The sequence below is a fragment of the Argopecten irradians genome, chromosome 5 (assembly GCF_041381155.1).
Source record: "Argopecten irradians isolate NY chromosome 5, Ai_NY, whole genome shotgun sequence".
NCBI classification, from domain to species: domain Eukaryota; kingdom Metazoa; phylum Mollusca; class Bivalvia; order Pectinida; family Pectinidae; genus Argopecten; species Argopecten irradians.
Genome location: NC_091138.1, coordinates 46,988,822 through 47,006,347, shown reverse-complemented (window position 1 = coordinate 47,006,347; position 17,526 = coordinate 46,988,822). Strand labels below are relative to the sequence as shown.

The window sequence follows — 17,526 nt, the reverse complement described above, 5'->3', positions numbered from 1 at the left end:
CAAGATCTTAGAACTAGAGAAGAGGGTATACAAGATCTTAGAACTAGAGAAGAGGGTATACAAGATCTTAGAACTAGAGAAGAGGTATACAAGATCTTAGAACTAGAGAAGAGGGTATACAAGATCTTAGAACTAGAGAAGAGGGTATACAAGATCTTAGAACTAGAGAAGAGGGTATACAAGATCTTAGAACTAGAGAGAAGAGGGTATACAAGATCTTAGAACTAGAGAAGAGGGTATACAAGATCTTAGAACTAGAGAAGAGGGTATACAAGATCTTAGAACTAGAGAAGAGGGTATACAAGATCTTAGAACTAGAGAAGAGGGTATACAAGATCTTAGAACTAGAGAAGAGGGTATACAAGATCTTAGAACTAGAGAAGAGGGTATACAAGATCTTAGAACTAGAGAAGAGGGTATACAAGATCTTAGAACTAGAGAAGAGGGTATACAAGATCTTAGAACTAGAGAAGAGGGTATACAAGATCTTAGAACTAGAGAAGAGGGTATACAAGATCTTAGAACTAGAGAAGAGGGTATACAAGATCTTAGAACTAGAGAAGAGGGTATACAAGATCTTAGAACTAGAGAAGAGGGTATACAAGATCTTAGAACTAGAGAAGAGGGTATACAAGATCTTAGAACTAGAGAAGAGGGTATACAAGATCTTAGAACTAGAGAAGAGGGTATACAAGATCTTAGAACTAGAGAAGAGGGTATACAAGATCTTAGAACTAGAGAAGAGGGTATACAAGATCTTAGAACTGAGAAGAGGGTATACAAGATCTTAGAACTAGAGAAGAGGGTATACAAGATCTTAGAACTAGAGAAGAGGGTATACAAGATCTTAGAACTAGAGAAGAGGGTATACAAGATCTTAGAACTAGAGAAGAGGGTATACAAGATCTTAGAACTAGAGAAGAGGGTATACAAGATCTTAGAACTAGAGAAGAGGGTATACAAGATCTTAGAACTAGAGAAGAGGGTATACAAGATCTTAGAACTAGAGAAGAGGGTATACAAGATCTTAGAACTAGAGAAGAGGGTATACAAGATCTTAGAACTAGAGAAGAGGGTATACAAGATCTTAGAACTAGAGAAGAGGGTATACAAGATCTTAGAACTAGAGAAGAGGGTATACAAGATCTTAGAACTAGAGAAGAGGGTATACAAGATCTTAGAACTAGAGAAGACTAGAGAAGAGGTATACAAGATCTTAGAACTAGAGAAGAGGGTATACAAGATCTTAGAACTAGAGAAGAGGGTATACAAGATCTTAGAACTAGAGAAGAGGGTATACAAGATCTTAGAACTAGAGAAGAGGGTATACAAGATCTTAGAACTAGAGAAGAGGGTATACAAGATCTTAGAACTAGAGAAGAGGGTATACAAGATCTTAGAACTAGAGAAGAGGGTATACAAGATCTTAGAACTAGAGAAGAGGGTATACAAGATCTTAGAACTTAGAGAAGAGGGTATACAAGATCTTAGAACTAGAGAAGAGGGTATACAAGATCTTAGAACTAGAGAAGAGGGTATACAAGATCTTAGAACTAGAGAAGAGGGTATACAAGATCTTAGAACTAGAACTAGAGAAGAGGGTATACAGAGATCTTAGAACTAGAGAAGAGGGTATACAAGATCTTAGAACTAGAGAAGAGGGTATACAAGATCTTAGAACTAGAGAAGAGGGTATACAAGATCTTAGAACTAGAGAAGAGGGTATACAAGATCTTAGAACTAGAGAAGAGGGTATACAAGATCTTAGAACTAGAGAAGAGGGTATACAAGATCTTAGAACTAGAGAAGAGGGGTATACAAGATCTTAGAACTAGATCAAGAGGAGAGAGGGTATACAAGATCTTAGAACTAGAGAAGAGGGTATACAAGATCTTAGAACTAGAGAAGAGGGTATACAAGATCTTAGAACTAGAGAAGAGGGTATACAAGATCTTAGAACTAGAGAAGAGGGTATACAAGATCTTAGAACTAGAGAAGAGGGTATACAAGATCTTAGAACTAGAGAAGAGGGTATACAAGATCTTAGAACTAGAGAAGAGGGTATACAAGATCTTAGAACCAGAGAAGAGGGTATACAAGATCTTAGAACTAGAGAAGAGGGTATACAAGATCTTAGAACTAGAGAAGAGGGTATACAAGATCTTAGAACTAGGGAAGAGGGTATACAAGATCTTAGAACTAGAGAAGAGGGTATACAAGATCTTAGAACTAGAGAAGAGGGTATACAAGATCTTAGAACCAGAGAAGAGGGTATACAAGATCTTAGAACTAGAGAAGAGGGTATACAAGATCTTAGAACTAGAGAAGAGGGTATACAAGATCTTAGAACTAGAGAAGAGGGTATACAAGATCTTAGAACTAGAGAAGAGGGTATACAAGATCTTAGAACTAGAGAAGAGGGTATACAAGATCTTAGAACTAGAGAAGAGGGTATACAAGATCTTAGAACTAGAGAAGAGGGTATACAAGATCTTAGAACTAGAGAAGAGGGTATACAAGATCTTAGAACTAGAGAAGAGGTATACAAGATCTTAGAACTAGAGAAGAGGGTATACAAGATCTTAGAACTAGAGAAGAGGGTATACAAGATCTTAGAACTAGAGAAGAGGGTATACAAGATCTTAGAACTAGAGAAGAGGGTATACAAGATCTTAGAACTAGAGGGAAGAGGGTATACAAGATCTTAGAACTAGAGAAGAGGGTATACAAGATCTTAGAACTAGAGAAGAGGGTATACAAGATCTTAGAACTAGAGAAGAGGGTATACAAGATCTTAGAACTAGAGAAGAGGGTATACAAGATCTTAGAACTAGAGAAGAGGGTATACAAGATCTTAGAACTAGAGAAGAGGGTATACAAGATCTTAGAACTAGAGAAGAGGGTATACAAGATCTTAGAACTAGAGAAGAGGGTATACAAGATCTTAGAACTAGAGAAGAGGGTATACAAGATCTTAGAACTAGAGAAGAGGGTATACAAGATCTTAGAACTAGAGAAGAGGGTATACAAGATCTTAGAACTAGAGAAGAGGGTATACAAGATCTTAGAACTAGAGAAGAGGGTATACAAGATCTTAGAACCAGAGAAGAGGGTATACAAGATCTTAGAACTAGAGAAGAGGGTATACAAGATCTTAGAACTAGAGAAGAGGGTATACAAGATCTTAGAACTAGAGAAGAGGGTATACAAGATCTTAGAACTAGAAAAGAGGGTATACAAGATAACAGAAGTAGAAAAGGTGGTATGAGCATAAGTGTATAAAAAAAATGAAACAAGAGCTTAAATTAGAAAAAAGGGAGAAAGAGCATATAGCAATAGAGAATAGAAAATTTAATAAAGCAAAGTGAAAAAAGATATACCAAATTAAAAAAGGGCGACAATACATTAAAATAAGATGGAAAGGGAGATAATTCTAGATAGAGGGAAAAAGATTATTCTAGATTGAGGGAAAGGGCATTAATTCTAGATAGAAGGAACGGGCGGAATTTGAGATAGTGAGAGAGGGAGATTATTTTAGATATATGTTACTGTGTGTATGTAAAGTATGTAATAGGATACTTTGTAAGGGATAGTGACATGAAAGTAGGTGAGATTTCTAAAGATTATGCTGCTACTCTTATTACAACATTTTATAGAAGTGAAAACTCGGGTAACTTATAACAGCATGTGTGTCACACATAGATAAGCATGTTAGAAACTTAAGTGTTTAAATCTCACATCTAACTTAATCGCAGGAAATGCTTTGCCTATAATTTCAATTGTATGAAACAAAAACTTAAATTTAAGATATATAAATGTATACTTCTGTCATCAAAAACAAAATTGTCAATGTTTTGTTAGCAATTTAGGATACTATTTTAATTTTGTTGTTTATAATAATAAGTATCATTGATTTGTCATACTTCAAAATGAAACATTTTGCTTTACTAATATCTTCTTTTTTGATACTTTTAAATTATATATAATTTTTGATTGTGAGCATGTTGAACCATTTGATTTCAGGTGCCGCGGATTACTTTTCCTGCTACAACGATACAGCTTCTGGTACTGTGTCAACTGTCATGTATTCAAGTGTTGTGACCTCGAGCCTTGCCACCAGTGAACAGTTATGTATCGAGGAATGTTTCAAGCAGTCGGCAATCTATGCTAGCTACGACACTACCTTCTGTCTATGTAGTACGAGTACAGCTGACTATACTTGTGATTGTTCTACTGCCACCTATGCCAATATGGATACTGTGACATGTACAGATTCCGGCGGAGGTTCCATCTCCAAGACTTACTTATCTAACATCAATCCAACATCGATAGGGGTCGTACTAAGCCCGATCCCCCGTCTCACCGCCGGAAATAGCTACACTTTCACTGTCAATGTCTCCTTGGATATTATCAACATGTTCATGTTTGCGTTTGGCGATAGTTCCAGAGTTACATCTGAGGGCGTGACGGGTAAAACATACTCCATTTCCTACACGTACCCTGTACCTGCCCAGTACACGTTCACCGTGTCGGCTTGTTACAGCGACAGTTCCGTGACAGCATGTGAATCAGTGTCTGTACCAGTGCTGGTTGATCCACCAGACTCGCAGGTATCTTTCGCCTTGACCGCATCATCTCATGTGGGCTCCATTTCTACTGCGTCCGTCAGTGCAAGCTTCATTATGGGTAAAGACCTTGATATCTACTGGAGCAGGTCGCCTGACGATGGCATCACTTCCAACACAAGTAAGTCAAACTACCTGGTCGAAAATATATATGATAATGTACTTGACCCAATAAGCCCTCCACCCCTTCCTGGATTTGAGGCCTCTATTTCACTTGCCTCAAATCAAATGCAATATGAAATTATGAAATCCTGTAGGGTTCTTTATTTGATTTTTAGCTCACCTAGCCCAAAGGGCCGGTAAGCTTATGTCATGGCGGGGTGTCTGTCGTCCGTCGTCCGTCTGTCCTTCAACATTTCCTTTAAATCGCTTCAAGTCATAGAGTTCTGCATGGATTGCAACCAAATTTGGCCACAAACATCCTTGGGGGAAGGGGAACAGATCTTGAATAAATTTTGGCTCTGACCAAATTTGGCCACAAACATCTTTGGTCAGATTACATATACCAGATACTTTTAATATTTTTATGAAAAGCTAGGCAATATTTATTGGGTCAAATATGGTAACTAACAGTATGTTTATGTTTTATTAATATTTGGAGTTTCTGCTTACAGTCAACCTTTTTAGTTATTGGGATTCATGTTTATTATCAGGCCCAACTTCTGTAAACCAGTTTTGTTTTCTCAGTGATTTTATTTTGCATTTTCATGTCCAATGACATTTTTACAACAATCTTTTTCATGATTACATGTAAAACTCTGTATTTCAATTTTTTAATTTTAATTTTTAAATTCTATATCTGCTGGGAAATATGCGAAAATAAATCTCAGGTGATGTAAATGGTTCCTGTTGCTAGGTTACGCCTGTGAGACATCCTGGACACTGGTACGAGGAAGATGTATCCAAGTTAGCAGTTCTACCGCTATTTATGACACAGCCAAGACACAATGTACAAACTCCTTACTAAACACACTTCAACACTCCACAGAAGTCACGGAGTTTGCCACTGAAATTGCAAATGTGGCATCATCAGGTATGGCTATTGTTTATATAAATGCTAATATTCGCGGGGGCTTTAATTCTGCTAAATTTGGTTGTTCGTCCAAATTTGCAAAATTACATACCTCACCAAATTGATATGATAATCATGGTTATACATGTTATTACAGTCTGTCAGATGAATGACATTTTCAAGGGCTACAAAAAAAATCGTGAAAAAAATCACCTACAAATTGTTTTATACATTAAATTTCATCAACTGTACATGGGTTTCAATTTAATGGGCACTCAAATATCACAATATTATTTGCATCTCACTGTCAGTTTTGTTTTGGGGCTCGTTAATAAAAGTTTACAAGATGGCCACTACAGCTGTTGTAACTGGAAATCATAGCTTTTGTAAAAAACCTGTGTAATTTGTGCACCTGTGTAATTTGTGCACCTGTGTAATTTGCGCACCTGTTTAATTTGCACACCTGTGTAATTTGCGCAGGTACTTTTTGGGGCTGGTAGTTTCATTGATGGCAGGAATAATGTGGCAGTAGTGAGCACTCAACTAAACCAGTAGAATTTCTTATAATTATCAAATCAATGGCTTCTGATTATTGAATATTAAATATATATGAGGTTAGTTAGTGTCTGATCATGACAAAACTTTGATTCTGTTCGTGCAGTTTGGCAATAGAAAGGCAATGCAGTAGCAATAAATTAATGTTCATCACCTGAAAAAAATTACCCATTTTTTTTTCTGAATCCTTATATGAAATATCTTTTGTTCTTTTCCAGTTTCATCAGTGTTCATAGAAGCGAAAAAGAATGGTAGCTTCTACCTTTGGTCTGACAATAGCTACGCTTACTTCACAGCGGACGACGTTACCAATAGCAACATCGGTGACTGTGTTATGATTGACCTTACCACCAAGACTCTTCAGGGCACCGTCTGCTCCAATACACTCAACTATGTCTGCCAAAAACGTGAGTGTCACTTCCCCTCAGTCAAAACCTACATAGGAATGTAAAACCGTTTTTAATTCACATTAGTAAAGAGAATTATTAATATTTGTTAAGTGCTTTTGTTCAGGTTAAATGTTGTTTTACTTATCAAATGTATTAATTGCTACCTCCATTTTGTTGCATGAATATGCTGTAATGAAGTTTGGGAAATAAGGTGCCTATGGTGATAAATTTGTCCCACCCCTTTGCCCTCTGCATGAATATGCTGACTGTAAGTAGCTTCCCCATCTTCTTATAAAGAAAAATACAGGGAATTTCTGCTCTATAAGGCCAAGCCATTAGCTCTGGGGCCAGCCTGGCGACCTTCAATAGCGCCGAACTGTCACATGTCACCTCTACTGTGTTAACGTATGTATGATAACCATTACTTACATTCTAAAGTGTCAAAATTTAAAAAAAAATCTTTTAAAGTATTTCAAAAATGAAAAACTGAAAAGTATGAATTTCAAGGTAAAAAGTAAAAGTCTTAAGAAATCTACTTCCCTAACTCTGTTGCTTTCCTCCCCGTCTTTGTCTCCGTAACGAATGAAAACTAAAACCAGTCTGATTTTCCACGATATACACAACATTGATGGTCTACCTGATTATTTTTCTGCATTTAGCTGTAACCATGGAACAACATTGCATGTCCCTACGGTGGAGTAAAACCAGAAGAAGATACTTCATCCCACATTGGTCTTATGACAGGAACCTTTTGAGCTATTTACCTTTTTTGCCTGTCATTGCTGATGCTCGTCCGGGAGCACAACTCTAAATAATCATCAGCAGAGTATTTCCCATGGTAAGGACCGATATCTAGTAGTGCCTTTTGCTATAACCATACACAGTGCCAAGCCGGATTAGCTCTGGATGCCAGCCTTTTTGGTAACGACCTTGGCAATAAGCGCCGAACTAGTGTATTTTCACATGTCACATTGTTCTTATGAGTCTAGTTAGTGTTAACGTATGTATGATAACCATTACTTACATTCTAAAGTGTCAAAATTTAAAAAAAAAATCTTTTAAAGTATTTCAAAAATGAAAAACTGAAAAAATTGGTTGATATTTACCTTCAAGGTAAAAAGGGAAACAATTGTATTCTTTTCCTGTTTTTTTCAAACAAATTTTAAAGAATATTTTGTTTATTTTTCATTTCATTAGTGTGTCGTTACTTCGAAAGACTGATATTTTTTCATATCATGTATCAAAAAATTTGATCTGTATGGTATGATAAAATGTACATTTGTTATTTCACAATTACAAATGTACATGACTATTGTGCTGTTTCAGGTTTTAGAGATATAAATGTACATGTGCTGTTTCAGGGCTAAGACATATAAATGTACATGTGCTGTTTCAGGGCTAAGACATATAAATGTACATGTGCTGTTTCAGGGCTAACACTGAGGCCTGGGTAGGCCTGAGATACCAGAACTCGACCGGATACCAAGAATGGGTGAACTCAGAGTCGGTATGGGCATACGCCCCGTCAGCTTCCACATCGACCGGCAACTGCTTCAGTCTGTCTCAGAGTGGCGACTGGAAGGGATACCCATGTTCGACAAATCTCCCCTATATATGCCAGTACTCAGTTGTGAAAGGTTACTATCTCAATTCATTTGCACATTATGATTGCCAAAATAAGTTTCTCCTAAAAAAACACCACTTTTTCTGTGCAGGAACAGTAATTTCTGAAGTCAATCTAGTTTAGAACAATATGCAGATACGAAAAGTACTAATAAATACCAGTAAGATAAGCACTAAGATACCAGGTATGTTTACTGCACCTTGCAAATTGTGGTAATATTTTTTTTTGTATCTTTGAGCCATAATTAAAGACCAAGTTGAAATGTTGTTTTTGAAGTTAATCTTTTTGCTTGATTTTAAAGACACCGTGTCTGTCGAGGCTACCGGGGTTGGGACCATGGACCTGAATCCTACGTCACTAGCCTATACCTTGAGCTCGCTTCCTAATGTCTCAACACCAGCCGCAGCTATAGGAATCGTTACGCTCTTCCCAGGTAACCTAGCAACTGTCTTCACAATTAGTGTAAGAATATATAGCAGTTGATGGTGTATATTGACTTCCTCGCCCGGTTTGTGTCTTGAATGGAAAATAAAGGCATGAAATTTTTTCAAGAAAAACTCTTACAGTAAAACCTGGTTATAACGAACCTCTGGGGACCAACAAAATCACTTTTGTATACTCAAGCATAGTTCATTATACACATATGACAGCCATTTTAAAGGAAGCATGTACTACATTATGTACGTTATAATCATGAATTTGTTGTAAGTGTTTGTTTTAAACGTGTTTTACTGTATATGGGAAAATTATATGAAAGATACATTGTTGAATATCTGTAAACATGTGTTCTAAATATGTTATACTGACTTGCAGGACATCCAATTTCAACACCTGAGGCCAGTGCTACTGTAGTAGCATGGAACTTCAAAACAGCAAACCTGACTTCGTCACAGACTGTAGCTTTCCAAATATGGAGACCAGAATGTAACAGCGGAGAAACGTTTGTAACGCCAGGTAAATGTCATAGTTTGATAAGAGTTTGAACCAGAAAGCAAGATTTTAAATTTTCCCATCTTTCACTAGGATATCAATAACTCAAAGTTGCTAGTTAAAAAATGACTTACACAGGGGAGTATATGTAAGATAGCTGACATGTACTGGACAATTTGATTGACTTCATCTGTGTAGTACATTATCATGCCCTCATCAATTAATTTTAACGCAATTACAACACCTTTGTGTCAATGGTGTGATGAAAATGTTTGAAAGCAATTTTTAACATTGGAGAAAAATAATTTTACATGGGCCTGTCAAGTGGACAGGGACATTTCAACCGTTCAAGATTTTGGGTTGAGATGTCCCTTTCAACATGACAGACTATTGTATTCAAATAATTTGATAGTTCTGCTTAAGTATATTGCTATTATCAAACTTGAAATAATCGTCCTACTTCAAGATGAAAGGCATCTTTTTGGATAACTAAATTCTTGAAAGTCTTATATATATAGCGTTCATGAAAAAGATACTCTATATATTTACGTTATTTTAAAAGATTTCTTTACAGTGTTGATCTTAGGGATTGTTCTTGATTTATTGTTATTGTATTTCAGGGTGTAATACAAATGGGGCCAGATACGGCTCGTGTAAGTCCACTGCCACTACGTGTCCGACCGTTCAGACGTGTACGGACGGGATGAAGTATTGTTTCTACGACGACACCTGTAAGCCTGTAGCTGACGTTTGTGAGTGTGCCAGCTGTGCGGAATCCTATGTAGGAGCTGCCCCCACCTACAGACTTATAGGACAATCCTTTGTTGTTGTCCCTGCCGGAGCGTTCCAGTATTACACTGTTTTGGCGGGAGAAATCGAAGCTCAGTCCAACGATATCATTGCATTCCAAACCGATACAGGAGATGACGTCATTCAGTGCGACACGGGTGGTGAATGGGCTCAGAACTCGCAACAGTCGGCTGTAAATAGCTGGTTATCGGCCGGCGACACCTTCAGCGTTACCTCGTGGAAGAATAACACTATGTGTTACTTCCATGCCATCTACTCTAAACCAGAGTGTAAGACCATGCCCAGTTCTATAGGCTACTTCACCACTACAGGGCCGACGGTGTTTGACCTAACTGTACCAGACCCAGCGATTACAAAGACCAAAATCATTACGTCACAGGAAATGTTGGGAAGTCTGGGCTGGTTGTCTCCCCCTTTACAGGCTAGCGATACTATTTTCGTTGAATCTGGAGCATCCACTGATCTGCTACTGGTGACAAACTTTGGTACGGATTTGACAGCAAATTGGACTTTCGGTTCCACTTCGACTACAACAACATTCAGCAGTTCGTGTCCAAGTTTTGCAGCTGCGTCAGTTTGTGAGCCATACACCAACTGGCCTGCACTTCCATTTGCCACAACTTCATATACTTTCACCAGTGATATGGATGTACATGTAGATGTATCAAACGAGGTGAGCTCGGCGAACATCACTGTCGCAGTCCGAGTTTTTGAAGTGATCAGTGGCGTTTCCATCTCACTTTCTAGTTCACAGAGCAATAACTATGTGGCATATGATGAGCAGACGTCCTTTACAGTGACAGTGGGCACTGGTACACCAACAATGTATTATTATTATGTGAACGGTTCTTTGGAGTATTATGCAAATAGTGCTTCATTTTCTCACAAGTTCCTTAACACGACTGTGCCTTACCATGTTGTAACTGTGAACGCTTCGGATGACTACAGTTATGCTGTTGCAGAAATCGGTGTCACTGTAAAAGTCCGAGCAAATTTCCAGAATTTCCAATTCACAGACGTGCCTAGTATTCTGGAGGAAAACACTCAGTATGAATATGGTGCTACCGTGGACGCAGCTGTGGGTGCGGAAGTGTCCATCATGTGGATTTTTGGAGTCGGACCTCCACAGCTTATTACAACAACCATAACATCTGCAACTCAACAGTTTAAGCTCAACTCGACTTACACCCAAACTGGCTCATATACTGTCGCCATTTTTTTACAAGATGACTCATTTCTAAGTGCCAAATATATATCTTCCCCGATTGACATTGTTGTTTTGATAACATCACTGTCACTATCAACCAGCTCTGATGTTATCTTGGAGGGCAACAGTATAACGTTCACGCCAACATTACCTGGACCGAGTTACTACGGCAGAACTATTTATTATACATATGACTTTGGAGATGGGACAACTCTTGTCAACCAGACTTCGTCTAGTGAATCTCATGTGTTCAGTGCTTATTCAAATCCTGTGTACAGCGTATCTGTCATTGCTATGAACGGTATCAGTTCTGGAAGCACAACCATCAACATAACAGTCGAACAAGAACTTACTGGGCTGACCCTGGCAGGAACGTCGACCATCCTTATAAATACCATGAAACCATTCACAGCCTCTGTCTCAACTGGTTCACACATCACCTACAGTTTTCAGGAACCCACGCTAAGTCTAGCCAGTGACTATACTGCCGTCAATGAATACAATTTGACTATCTCATCAATTGGCGTCTACAATCTCACAGTCATTGCTAATAATACCTTCGCTACCCTGTACGACTCGCTTGAAGTTCGAGCTGTTGACACCGATACACTACAGATCCTATCTTTCACCCACAATAGATATGTTATGACTGGAACCTCGGTCGTGTTCAAACTCGACGTGCTTAGCTTTGACCCATCCACTCTGCATTGTGCCTGGGTCTACAATGACGGTGCATCTGATACAAGCGTCGGGTTGACTGAAACATCACACTCGTTCACTAACGCCAATAATTACACTGTGACGGTAACTTTAGTCCACAATGCAACAGGTATTCAAACCACTCAGTCTAGTTCAATAGGAGTTCAAGATACAGTGACAGGTTTGAACATTGCTTCCAATTTTTTGGGGAACATCATCTCAGGAGCGCCAGCGACAGTTAATCTTACTGCATCTGTCACCACAGGAACAGACGTATGGTATACTTACATGTATGATGGTTCCAACTATACAACATCGAATACCATCTATGGATTGGAATATGGAACTGCCACCGAACTGTCAGTTGACGTGGTTGCAGCCAATCAAATCAGTTCTGATAATGTTACAATATCGGTAACGTATCTAGAGACGATCGAATCTTTAGTTCTCACTTGTGCTGAATGTACAGTCGACAGTGGCATTAACTACCGTGCCACTAACGCTACATCCACATACACGGCCGCTGTCAGTTTAGGCACGGCTATTACTTACACCTTCTCCGTGGCAGGACAGCCTGATTCAAACGTTAATCCCCTCTCGCAAGCTTTCTCAAACAACGGCGATGTCTTTGTGAATGTGACAGCTACGAATAAAGTGAGCTCAGCAGAGTTCAGTCTGCCAATCGTAGTTGAGGATACACTCACAAGTCTCGTGTTTGAACCGTCAACCACAAATGACATTTTGATTAACGCAAACTTGAGCATGGAAACCATTGTCGTGGGCTCCCACATTACATACAACTGGAAAATGTGTGATACTTGTAGTGTAATTACAACAGATACAGGTACCTACATGAACCCAGGATACACTGCCAGTGGGTCATATGTCATTACGGTTATCGGCAGTAACCATATCAGTCCGTCAGCTACGGCTACGCTGACCATGACAGTACACGAACCCGTGACCAACGTCACTATATCCTCAAACGATCTAGTTGGTGGCACATATGTTCCAATAAATACAGGTACCACTTTTACAGCCGCAGCAAACATTGCACTGCACGTTCATTTTGATTGGACGATTCTCGACTCGGCTGGAACAACTATTCACACGTTGTTCAATACAGATACACTGACTTACAACTTTACAGCAGAAGGTGAATTTTGCGTGAAAGTCACAGCAACAAACTCACCAAGTAATAAGGAAACCAATTTGACTTTAATTGTAGAGACTCCAATATCCGGTGTAGCCATAAGTAATAATGATACCTCCCCAATAGCTACCTCTGCAGGTCTGGCCCTAACTACTACGGTAAATCAAGGCTCAACACTATCATACGCCTGGCATCAAAACAACACAGCTTTAGGCGTAACAACAGCAGACTTAGCGACTTCCATAAGTCCGTCAGGTACATACGTCTACAGCGTCATTGTTACAAATCCTTTGGGTTCAGCAACAGAATCGGTCACCTATGTTGTTCTGGACGTGATAGAAAATGCTACGATCGTAATACCAAGTAATCTTGTATATTATCCATATGTCGCCGTAAACAGCGCTGTGCAGTTCTCAGCCGACGTTCCCAAAGGAGATGATATCACTATTACCTGGGATATGAGTCAGTCTGGTGTGTCAAGTCACTCTGGATCGGGCACGACCTTCGACTACACGTTTGCTGCCGTCGCTAATTACACCCTAACGATGACGGTAACAAATGATGTGAGTTCAATGGTGAAGACGATTGATATTGTTATTCAAACTCCGCTTACCTCCCTTAGTATGACTTCCAGCTCCAATGCGGCCGAGACAAATTCACTTGTAACCTTCACTGCCGTTCCTAACAGTGATGCGGATTATCTGACCTTTGAATGGACGATAGATTCTTCAACCACGACAACTACCACTGACACCACAACTCATACATTTACCACAGCACAGAACTACGTTGTGTCATTAAATGTTTCCAACCAGATTTCGACACAAACCACCTCCATCAGCATTGAAATAGAAGACCCAATACAAGGATTAGCTATTCAGAATTGTAATGCTACTGTCAATGTGACGGACCTGGCACAAGCTATCGCAGTTGTAACACAAGGTACAAACGTTACGTATTCTTGGGCGGTAGTAGTTGACTCCAACAATGTGCAGCAAACTGGAAAAACCTTTAGCTATTCTTTTACACAGACAAATGTCTATAATCTTGATCTGAATGTGAGCAACCTCGTGAGTTCTGACACTGCCACGTGTTGGTTTACCATCATAGGACCAATATCTGACGTGGCCATTACAATGTCCGACGATATCTATCTGTTTGTGAACTACACGGTCGATTTTACCGTGACTGGAAACAATTTGGTTGGTGTAACATACGACTGGAGCTTTTCTCCAATTAATTTTGCCACATCAACTGAAACGGGAACTCTCTCCAAGATGTTCACTGTCAAGCAGACTTACGTGTTAACACTCACAGTTCACAACGACATAAGCAGTATCACTGTGACGAAAACTTTCGACATTGATGAATTGACGTGTCCAACTCCGATCATCACAGCCGGAGGCGAGACCTCCAAAGTTGCCTATAAAGCCAACTCCATTATGTTTGAGGTGTACATCAACAGGTTCACTTGTACCTCCTACGATTTACAGTATCAGTGGACGGCCTACAACGTTACGAGCTGCGCTGAGACGCTAGCAAACCCAGTCACTTTAACAGACGCTATCATCACCACAACACCAAAGCTGATGTTAATTAATGGTTCACTCAATCAGGGAGATTTCTGTGTTGTATTGGTGGCATCTTACCGGTCCACGCCACTGGAGCAGACGGTCCAGTTTAACGTGACAGTACTGATGACCGAGCTTGTAGCTGTTATATCTGGAGGAAAGACTGTCAAAATTCCAGCCAATACCTTGTATAAACTTGACGGGAGCTCTTCCTACGATAAAGATCACACTTCCTTCCTATCCTATAGTTGGTCCTGTACCAGAGTATCTGGGGTAAGTCGAGTTCCTATCAAATATGATTTCTAAAGGGAGCTAATTCATTTTCTCCATTTAGAAAGAAGCTTAATTTCAACGGAGTTAATTATTTTTCTCCATGAAGATTTCTCCATGGAAAGAGAAGCTTTAAATCAAGGGAGATAATTCTTAATTTTTTATGAAGTAAGAAGCTTTATTTCAAGGGAGTAAAATTATTTCCTCCATGAAGAATGTGTTTTTATTTCTCAGGGAATAATTCAATTTCTTTATGGAGAGAAACATTTTATTGGGGAAGATAATTAATTTTCTCCATGAAGAAAGAGTTATTTCAGGGGAGATAATATGAGCACTTACCTGAATTGTAAAGACAATGAATACCTTCGATAAATGAAATTTTTAATTATAAATGAAACAAATTACTTTTGCAAAATTTGAATATACTTTTCAAATTAACAAATTTTGAATAAATCAATGATGATAATGATTCTGAGGATTTTAATTAAATTTGTTTGTTGTTTACAGTCTACTGTGACAAATGCCTGTACAACAGTATCCGGAAGTGCGAGCACTATCAATATCTCTGCCAGTGACCTTACAGAAGGTCAAATATATGATGTCACTTTGACGGTGTCTGCGACTGACAGGTCGTCTGGATCGTACACTCAACAGGTGAGTAGCCAGTCACAATACATTTACCTTTATATAACGACAACCTGCTTAATAAAACCACTCTCTTGGGGATCTTATTTACCACAATTTGACCTGTGTATTGAGACCACTTAACTACTTGGTATACAGGTCTTGGATATGTTGTAGTCTTTATAGACAAGCCGAACTGTTTTGGAGTTGGTTGAAGCAATTTATAATTATCAAAATTGCATAGTTTTATTTGACAATTAAAACAGATTTCTTTTATCTGATTGCAATTTAGATTTCAGTAAAGACCTTCTTAAATATTTCAGTGCAGTGTATATTATAATATGTACCTGATATTTAAAATGTTTTATTTCAGTTCCACCATGTTGAATACTTTTCTAAAATATGTTTGATAAATATAATTTTCATTTTAAAATCGATAATTATTATTTTACATTTTGACTTTCAGCTGATTGTTGGAAATTCCCAAGTGCCATCTGTGGAAATTATGTGTGTGTCCTGCCTAGCTAGCTACACGAATGTGATCAGTTCTTCCAATCAACTAGCCCTTCAAGGACGTTGTACGGACTGCGGGTCTGCCTCCGTCACCTACCAGTGGACGGCACATTACGAAGATAGCGGCCCACAAGCCTTCAGTCTCTCATCCACCAGTACAAGCACTGGCGATACCAAATCCAACTTAGTTGTCAAAAAGGATCAGATTATAGACGGCAAGCCCTATACATTCAGACTAACTGTAACGAAGACTGAGAACTCTGTGACGACCTCATCTTATTCCGAGATTGAATTACTCGCCAATTTACCACCAACTGGTATTGGTTGTAATGTAGCAAGTTCCACCATTAATGTCTTCAGTACACTGTCCGTCGACTGCCAGGGCTTCACAGATCCCGATAGCTCTTCAACTGAACTCTTGTATGAAATCGTGGCCTACAGCACCGATTCGGCTTCTGCGGGTCAGTTCCTGGTCATCTACTCCGGACCTAAATCCCAGAATGACGTGTACTTAACATCGTGGTCGGGAGTTTCTCGATCAACGGTACAAGTGAAGGTGTTTGTTATTGACAGTTTTGGCGGTGTCTTCGAAGGTCTAGACCAGTAAGTGGATAGTTCCAATTATTTTTTCACCAGATAATTTCATGTAATGAGAGATGTGAATACCATATAGCTGGATATATTTCCGGGGATGATATTTTCACGATTTTAAAGTCATTGCTATGATTGAGAAAATTTAATTCGCGAATTATTGAGATATGTTTGAATCACATATCACACCTGCATAACCAAATTCATAAAAATTGAAAGACACTTAATATTTAATTTCATCATTTTTAATTCAAATCGTGAAAATTTTGAAAATAATTGTCTATGCAATAAAAGATTTGCTGTATTCCTGAATCAGCCACAGATGATGTGCATTGTTTAGTCTCATAGATCAGAGGTCAAAATGTTCAGATTTTAAGTGGTTCTTTACTTTAAACCATAAAACAAATGTTTTTGTTGATAAAAATCAAATTTTGGAACCGCTGTCTTGTGTTTTCAGGGTGATCACTGTGAATGGTATAGTTACAACCGGTGGACAAACTGAAGCCGAAGCTCTGTGGGACAAAGCCAACTCAGAAATGTTAGGCCTTGTGAAAGAAAACAGTCCCACTCTGTTGTTACAATATGGCATCACCATGATCCATGAGATAAACGAACTCTCACGCGTGGCTACAAACGACAACGAGAAATACCTAAGAGCCTCGCTACGGAATATCCTGACCTTGACCTTACTTGGTCTGCCTTTGGAGGATAACGTGGCGCAGCAACAGGCAGCGTTCTTCATGGATCACCTAACGGTAAGATATAGCTTTATACTTATAAACCTAATTAACTGGTTTCTACCATAAAAACTTGTGTAAATTGCGCACCAGTTTAATCTACGCAGGTACTTTTCTAGGCTGAAAATGCTGACAATAGTCTTCAATTAGTATGTATTGAACAACTTCAACAATATTCAGGAACTCTAAAAATTGATGTACGAACGTGCAAATTTT

The 17,526-nt window shown here is 38.7% G+C and overlaps 1 protein-coding gene across 1 annotated transcript in view; it reads left to right on the top strand.

The window, feature by feature from the left end:
- The window catches only part of LOC138324465 (polycystin-1-like), an 82,718-nt gene that overhangs the window by 44,423 nt on the left and 20,769 nt on the right, over positions 1 to 17,526 (top strand). Inside the window, exons 15-25 of the mRNA XM_069269528.1 lie at positions 4,024 to 4,746; positions 5,482 to 5,658; positions 6,411 to 6,599; positions 6,908 to 6,986; positions 8,013 to 8,218; positions 8,507 to 8,638; positions 9,019 to 9,159; positions 9,756 to 14,848; positions 15,353 to 15,499; positions 15,936 to 16,585; positions 17,031 to 17,328. Coding sequence (XP_069125629.1) covers positions 4,024 to 4,746; positions 5,482 to 5,658; positions 6,411 to 6,599; positions 6,908 to 6,986; positions 8,013 to 8,218; positions 8,507 to 8,638; positions 9,019 to 9,159; positions 9,756 to 14,848; positions 15,353 to 15,499; positions 15,936 to 16,585; positions 17,031 to 17,328 — 7,835 coding nt within the window. The remainder of the gene's footprint in view (positions 1 to 4,023; positions 4,747 to 5,481; positions 5,659 to 6,410; positions 6,600 to 6,907; positions 6,987 to 8,012; positions 8,219 to 8,506; positions 8,639 to 9,018; positions 9,160 to 9,755; positions 14,849 to 15,352; positions 15,500 to 15,935; positions 16,586 to 17,030; positions 17,329 to 17,526) is intronic.